Source organism: Myxine glutinosa, chromosome 1 (genome assembly GCF_964187855.1).
Source record: "Myxine glutinosa chromosome 1, kmMyxGlut1.1, whole genome shotgun sequence".
Lineage (NCBI taxonomy): Eukaryota > Metazoa > Chordata > Myxini > Myxiniformes > Myxinidae > Myxine > Myxine glutinosa.
The window spans coordinates 296,639,988-296,648,456 of record NC_136261.1 but is presented as its reverse complement, the minus strand read 5'-3'; the positions used below and the strand labels follow the sequence as shown (position 1 = coordinate 296,648,456).

At 51.7% G+C, this 8,469-nt stretch overlaps 1 protein-coding gene across 28 annotated transcripts in view; it reads left to right on the top strand.

Annotated features, from left to right (window-relative positions):
• Positions 1 to 8,013: 8,013 nt before the first annotated feature.
• LOC137439002 (interferon-related developmental regulator 2) overlaps positions 8,014 to 8,469 on the top strand; it is a 61,614-nt gene continuing 61,158 nt past the window's right edge. For 9 of the 28 annotated variants that reach the window (XR_013621276.1, XR_013621277.1, XR_013621270.1 and 6 more), the window contains exon 1: positions 8,026 to 8,279. Coding sequence is in view for 10 of the 28 variants with exons in the window: in XM_078767805.1 (XP_078623931.1) it covers positions 8,249 to 8,279 (31 nt within the window). In the remaining 18 variants the exon portion in view is untranslated. Of the gene's footprint in view, positions 8,349 to 8,469 lie in introns of all 28 variants that reach the window. The other 19 variants (XR_013621296.1, XR_013621286.1, XM_078767886.1 and 16 more) reach the window with 7 other exon arrangements.

Sequence of the window (8,469 nt, the reverse complement as noted above, 5' to 3'; positions counted from 1 at the left end):
AACAACAGGATGACAGTTTATAATTGGATCAGGAATCAAATTTAGATATATAAGTACACTACTTACATTTGAGCTATCCTGCTAGACCAACCAGGTGTCGTGTTTCCCATATTAAGTGAACATTGTCATAAGATAGTGTGAGCAAAGTCAAACTTTCTCCCTTCATTTATGGTGTGTGGCTGGTGCGCCGTCCTTCGGATAAGACATGAGGAACAGAGAACTGTAGCAACCTAACGCATATATAACTAGGCACGTCGGCCCATCTGGGGGTTTGGAGGGTGGCAAGATTGTTGGCACATCTGCGCGAGGGAGCAACACAACCAAGTGGGGAGAGGGTGAGGGTGGTGTGTGTGTGTTTGTGTGTTGTTGTTGTATAGCCCCGAAGAGTTCTCTCGACCAAGCCCACTGCACGAAGACAGCCAATTGATCTCCCAGAAGCGACCCAGAGATTCCCACATCCAGGATGGTGTACCCCCGTCTTCACGAAGTCAGGGTCATGACAGAGTGAGAGGGAGAGAAAGTGAGAGAGGGGGATAAGAGGGAAACAGAGAGGGGGATAAGAGGGAAACAGAGAGGGAGACAAGAGGGAAACAGAGAGGGAGACAAGACGAAAACAGAGAGAGAGAGAGAGAGAGAGAGAGAGAGAGAGAGATAGAGAGAGAGATAGAGAGAGAGAAAAGAGACAGAGAAAAGAGACAGAGAAAAGAGAATGAGAAATAGACAGAGAAAAGAGAATGAGAAATAGACAGAGAAAAGAGACAGACAAAGAAAAGAGACAGACAGAGACAAGAGGGACGGGGCCGGTCCATGGGGACCGATCGGCACTCTGACCGTGACCGTATTGCCCTGACAAACCTGGGCAGCAAGGAAGAATGGTGAAGATTTGACCCCAGACCTGTGTGTTTGTGTGTTGGGGTAGGGGGTGCTCCCCTCTCACAGTGTGGTGGTTTCTCTTAGAGCTTGTTGTTACATCAAATATTGCCTTCCATTGTATTTCTATACAATTAGATTTGTTTTTTAGTATATTGACGACTACTGTGAGGCATTGTTAATGTGGGCCCACATAAAACGAATAATTGTCATGAAACGATGACACGAAACAAAATTGTTCATCATCCACTGCAGACAAAAGAATTCACATCTTAGAAAGAAGTGTAACTAAATGAATGTATGCCAAATTGTATGTGAGGGAGAGGTAGAGGATCCAAAACGAAGCATGTTTTACCAATGTACACCCAAATATATGCTCGATAATTGTCAAAGTTGATTATAACTAATCGCACATAAATGATAACAGACCACCTTCACTGGCAACTTTTATTGGTGGTATAAAAACATATATATTGCATCAGATCACTCCGAACCATGCTCTACACAGTGAACCATGCTCTACACAGCGCGTCAGTGATGCCGAAGTAGTTTCAATGGGTAGGCCGGTTATATTTGAGGTTGCCAAATCTTTAAAAAAAAAAAATATCATGCTGAAATCTCAAAATGATCATATTTTCAGAAAATTATGGTACAATAGAAGCAGATGAACCCACTCCCTATGGGAGTAGCCAGAGTGGTTATGCTATTATCCTTATTCAAATGTCTAATTCAAAATACCTCTCCAAAATACTTTCACTGCAAAATTAAAAACACCTCACTGCACTGGAAAACGTGGGGGCAGGAATACTGCACATACTGTAAAGGGTGGGACTTGTAATACCCTTTTCCAGATGGAGGCCGTGCTACATGATACACATTTACAGAGAAAATGTGCCCATTCCCCTCCCTCAATACCACCAGCAAAGACAAAAACACCCCTATGCACTAAAGGAGGTCATGCTGATCCTATCTAGCACGTCTGGATGGAATCAACCCAGAACTGTAAGAGGAGTAGCATGACAAACAAACAAACAAGAAAGACATTGTACAGGGCACAATACTTGCGGAATCGTTGAAACAAATTTGACCTAAAAAAAAATTGGTGGCTGAATTCAGTGACCTGATATGCAAGTCGTGTTCAAATTTCAAATCAATCAGAAGAAAATTTAGGATTTTAGAAAGCAGTTGAACTTTGGCCTATGTTTATCTTTTGTCAGATGTTGACCTCAAAAATAATTGGTGGTGGAATTCAGTAACAACAACAACAACAACATGCATTTTAAAGGCCATTTTCCCTGCTAGAGTGGGGTTAGCCTTGCGGTCCCCATGACAATCTTCTCCATTTTGCCCTATTTTCTGCATCTCTCCTTGTTAACCCCCTTGCCCGCATTTCTTCTTCCACCATCTTTAGCCAAGTCTTTCTCGGTCTTCCCCGTCTTCTACTTCCTTCTACATTCATTTCCATCACTCTTCTCAACCAGTCACTTTCATCCTTCCTCAACACATGACAAAACGATCTCAACCTGTTCCTCTTCACAGCATCAATCACAGGCTCTATTCCCATCATCTTTCGCAATTCATCATTTGTCTTCCTCTCTATCAACGATACTCCGCACATCCATCGAACCATTCGCATTTCCACCCTTTCCAACCTTCGTTGCTGCTCTACGTTCATTACCCATGTCTCGCTCCCATAAATCATAACACTTCTCACACATGCAGCATACACCTTTCCCTTCAGCTTCAACGACACTCCCCTCATCATCAGCACGCCACTCAATTCCCGAAACTTCTTCCATGCACATCTCACTCGAGCAACCGTTGCCGAGTCTGATCCACCTTCTCCATTCAGCATGTCTCCGAGGTAGCAAAATGTTTTCACACCTTCCAGCTTCACGCCATCTCCAAGATCCAACTCAACATTTCCTCCATCTGCAGCTCCCTCTGTGCACACCTTACATTTGAATGTAGCTGCCACACTGGTTAATGACCCTCTCAGACCACTACATTTTTGATGAACCCACTCAGCGCACATTGTACACTGAGTTCACTCACTGGAGTTCACTCCGACACCCTTCCTACACACAGCACAGGGCCACTTCCCAGTTCTTTCCACCTCACCACATGCTTTACCACTTGCCATCACCTTCGTCTTTCCGATATTCACCTTCAGACCTTTTGTCTCCATACATTCCTTCCACGTGTTCATCTTTTCCTTCAGTCCATCCATACTTTCCGCAATCAACACCAGATCATCTGCATACATCAACTCCCACGGTAAACCCTCCTTTACGTTCTGAGCCAGCACCTCCATCACAGCTACAAATAGTAGTGGACTTAGTACCGACCCCTGATGCACTCCCACCTTCACCTCAAACTCACCACTGTTCCCGTCCTTCGTCCTTACAGCTGTGCGCGCTCTTTTGTACATTGCCATCACCTGATAATAGGTAAGGAATTCAGTAACCTGATATGGAAATCCTCTTCAAATTGCAAGTCAATCGGATGAAAATTGTGGATTGTAGAAATTCGACAAAGTTGTTGACATTTGGCCTAAGTTGACCTTTTAACCTCAAAATCAATACGCCTCTTCCTTGTGATCAACTCTACCATTTGGTGAAGTTTCGAGAAAATCAGTTTGAAATTGTGATCTGTAGGCGATTGACATGTAGACAAACAAAGAGACAGAATACCACACGCGACCATACAGTCCCATAAAATGGGGTGAATAGGGACAGCAAGGTGAATAGGGATACAAACTGAAAAAAAGTTCGGAAACTCTTTTCGCTGAAAATTGATAACCATACTGTTTTGTTGATATTTGGGTTGAAAGTGTTCTCTTGTTTTTTAAAAAAGCAACTTATAGTCCCTATTAACCCCATATATGGGTTAAATAGGAATAAATAGGATTTTTATGGCTGTCCCTATTCACCCCGTTTTACGGGTGAATAGGGACAGTCACTAATACAAAAAAATAATAATCAAGAAACATTCCTGAGTATCCAACTTATTGCTAAATTGATAGCTCAGATGGATGCACATAATATGCACCCATAATATAAACCACGGTGCCAATGAAAAAAATATGGGATAAAAAGTTTCTCCAAACTGTCCCTATTTCTTGATTTGTGACGGACACGAAAGCCCACTGGCGTGGTGACATCATTCCGCGCACCAAGTGGGCGGCGGCCACGCCCGAGGGGTAGGCGTGGCCTCAGGATATACACTGGGCGCGCAGCCCGGAGCGCGCCAGTGCTACAGTGACCTCTTGTCAATAAAGACACTTTTGTTTAACCGTGTTGTCCGCTTCCTCCTTGGTAGCAAGTCACGCGCGTAGCACCGCGCTTCATTGGTGACCCCGACGTGATGGTCAGCCGTCACTGACCAGCCGCAGTCGCGGAGGGTGGCCCGGAGCGCGGCCTTCAACGAGCGGTGGAACCGCTCGCACAGGCCATTAGCCTGGGGATGGTAGGCCGTGGTGCGGTGCAGCTGGACCCCGAGCCCCCGCGCGACCGCCCCCCAGAGCTCCGAGGTGAACTGGGGGCTGCGCGCGGTCGGACGAGATGTCCGAGGGGGCGCCGAACCGTGCGACCCAGGTGGCGATGAATGCCTGCGCGACGTCCGCCGCCGTCATTGACGCCAAAGGCACGGCCTCCGGCCACCGGGTGGTGCGGTCCATCATGGTCAGGACGTGGGTGAAACCCCGCGAGGGGGGCAGAGGTCCCACCAGGTCCACGTGAACGTGGTCAAACCGACGTTCCGGCACCACAAACGGGGCCAATGGGGCCTGGGTGTGTCGGTGCACCTTCGTGCGCTGGCACGCGAGGCACGTCCTGGCCCAGCCGCGGACGGCCTTCCGGAGGCCATGCCAGACAAACTTGTCGGCGATCAACCTCTGGGAGGCCCTCGTGCCCGGGTGGGACAGGCCGTGGATGGAGTCGAAAATCCGGCGCTGCCAGCCCGCGGGCACGATGGGGCGAGGCCGCCCGAGGGAGACGTCGCACCAGAGGGCCGTGCCCACGCCGTTGAACGGCACCTCGGTGACGCAGAGGCCCGTAACGGCGGTCCGCAAGACCTGGACGTCGGGGTCGGCGGCCTGGTCCGCCGCCATCCGGGCATAGTCGATGCCGAGGTGGACCGCGTGGGCAACGGACCGGGAAAGGCAATCCGCCACCGGGTTGTCCTTCCCCGCGACGTGCCGGATGTCCGTCGTGTATTCGGACATGGCCGAGAGGTGACGCTGCTGCCGGGCCGACCACGGCTCGGCGACCTTGCCCATCGCGAACACCAGTGGCTTGTGGTCGACGAAGGCCGTGAACGCACGGCCCTCGAGCAGATGGCGGAAGTGCCTGACCGCCAGGTGGAGCCCGAGCAACTCACGGTCGAAGGTACTGTACCGGCGTTCGGGCGGGCGAAGCTGCCGGCTGAAGAACGCCAGCGGTTGCCAAGCTCCACGCACCCATTGTTCGTGCACCGCGCCCACCGCGTAGTCCGAGGTGTCGGTGGTGAGGGCGATCGGTGCATCGGGCGCCGGCTGCGCGAGCATGGTGGCGTTAGCCAAGGCAAGCTTCGCGCCCACGAACGCCGCATCCATCTGCTCGGTCCAGGTGACGTCACCTTTGCCCGGCTTCCCCCGGAGGGCCTCGTGCAAGGGGCGCAGGAGCTGGGCGATGCGGGGCAGGAACCGATGGTAAAAATTTACCATGCCCAGGAACTCCTGGAGCCCCCTGATCGTGCGGGGGTGCGGGGTCCAGCTGCACCGCACCACGGCCTACCACCCCCAGGCTAACGGCCTGTGCAAGCGGTTCCACCGCTCGTTGAAGGCCGCGCTCCGGGCCACCCTCCGCGACGGCGGCTGGGTCGACAGGCTCCCCTGGGTCCTGCTGGGCCTCCGGACGGCGCCCAAGGAGGACCTGCGCACATCCGCGGCGGAGTTGGTCTTTGGACAACCGCTGCGGGTGCCGGGCGAGTTCCTCCACGACCTCACGGCACCTTGGTCCGCGGCGCAGGAGCGCTCCGCGCTGCAGGAGACCGCCCGGAGGTTCGCCCCGGTGCCGACGGCGCACCACGGGCACCCAACCACGCACGTCACCCCGGAGCTTCGCACCGCGGAGTATGTCTTCGTCCGGCACGACGCCCACCGGACACCACTGCGGCCCCCGTATGACGGGCCTTTCAGCGTGCTGGAGACCGGGGTGAAATTCTTCACCTTGGACATCGGCGGTACTCCCGACTGCGTCTCGGTGGATCGACTCAAGCCGGCCCACCTCGACGTGGACCACCCACCGCCGGTGGCTCGGCCCCCGCGTCGGGGCCGCCCCCCGGCACCGCCCAGCACCGCCGGCACGCCGCCCCCCGGTCCGGCACCCATCCCGGGTACAGCCGGGGGCATCCCAGCTGGCATCCCTGCACCCCGGACGCCGCCGGTCGCCAGAGGGCGCTTCGGCCGGGTCATCCGTTTGCCCCGTAAACTGGCCCTCCAGGTGCACGGGAATTCTGGGGGGGCGCGTGTGGCGGACATCGCCACCTGGGTCGCCCGGTTCGGCGCCCCCTCGGACATCTCGTCCGACGGCGGCCGTCAGTTAACCTCGGAGCTCTGGGGGGCGGTCGCGCGGGGGCTCGGGGTTCACCTCCTGCGCCCCTTGCACGAGGCCCTCCGGGGGAAGCCGGGAAAAGGTGACGTCACCTGGACCGAGCAGATGGACGCGGCGTTCGTGGGCGCGAAGCTCGCCTTGGCTAACGCCACCATTATTATTTTTTTGTATTAGTGGTGAATAGGGACAGCCATAAAAATCCTTCCTATTTAACCCATATATGGGGTTAATAGGGACTATAAGTTGCTTTTTAAAAAAACAAGAGAACACTTTCAACCCAAATATCAACAAATCAGTGTGGTTATCAGTTTTCAGCGAAAAATGTTTCCGAACTTTTTTTCAGTTTGTGTCCCTAATCACCTTGCTGTCCCTATTCACCCCCATTTCACGGTACCAGTACTTGAAAAATCTTCGATTTTCGCAAGTAACAAACAGACACTGGTCCGTGAATTAGGGTAAGGATTCGAAAGGAGTCATACTTTCCCGGGCAGGTTCTTTACGGCCCCATTATAAGCATGAAGACCACACATTGTGAAATTCTGACTAATGTTTCAGTAATAGTCAAAGGTAAGATTATCTGAAACATTTAAGTCACTGAGAAAATGTATTTGCCAAATTTGTTATGCATCACATCACATTTTATCATGTCAAAGAGTTGCAGTTGTTGGTCCTGTCGGTGTTGTCGTCATTGTCTGTACTATAGTGGTATAGAGAGGTTTCAATACCCATGATGCAGTGCGCGGGCGCCATTATAGGTTGGTGTAACATAACTTGACAGACAACGATCGATTGTCGTGCATTTATTAACTCTGAGGTTACAGGCCCATTTCACGTCTGTGCCATCTGTACTCTACCGTAACCGCCGGAAACGGAAATAGCCCCGTTTTACCAGGGAACCTTTGCACATCCACATATGACAGTTGACAAGCTAAACAAGCGAGAAAAGGTAAACAAGGCCAAATAATGAGCGTAACGTTCCATTACAGTAAGTCAGAATAACGAGATAAACGTGCTAGATTGTGGCGCTGTTGATGCTATCGTTGCTAGGGAAGTGAATACAACCAACGCAACATAGGGGCGCGCACAGCATTATGGGACAGGAAGGCAGGGTAGGCATTTGCAATTTCCTCGTGGTGCCGGCGATAGCTCGCCTACTCTTCGTGAAGAACGCCGTGAGATATTTAACGCCCACCAATTGTAGTGCCAGCGGCCAGGCCGTACAGGCTCACACATTGATGAATCACTCTGCCAATGAAACACCAACCTTGAACAACTACTCTGAACAAACACCAAACACCAACTCTGCCAAATGACAGTTTATAGCTACTCGAACCCCGGCTGGACAGCTTGCAACATTTGTGCAGCTTCCTTCGGCCATGACGATGTAATTAAGAGCAGTTTTCAACGACCACAGTCGACGTCATGAAGGCGTTATATATTGGATATATTTTTAGAAGGTAAAGGGAAATTATAAGTTAAAAAAAAAAACCATTTAAAACTGTGTAAAACTGAAGGATTTTAAGAGGTACATTTTGTTCGGTGTTCGGTCACCTCGGGACACGTGGACGTTGGGGGCTAACTGTAGATGGCGCTGTCTTTGTCCGGCCTTTTTCTCCCAGTGCCAGGAAAAGATGCCACTACTGCACGTTCGAGTATCCGCCCTCGATTCCGCCGCTTGCTCGTCACTCTTTGCGCCTTGTCGCACTAAACCTCGGAGAGAAGGAGTAGGAGAGCTTCCAGCGACGGGCTGACCTGAGAAGGGCTCGGTGAGGCCGGAAGAGACGATGCCCAAACCGCGGAGGAGAAGCGGCAAAAGTGAGGCCTGAGTTTGGCGCCCTGTTGGGTGAGGGTTTGGGGAGGTGATCCGGCTTTGCTGAATCGGGGGTAATTATTGTGGTGGATGAAGGATTCACGGTGTTGCGGTTGCAGTGGGATTAAGGATGGAAATGGTTCGCATAGATCACGTTGTGATGTGAAACGGCTTGTCAGTAATGGCTGTGTTCGA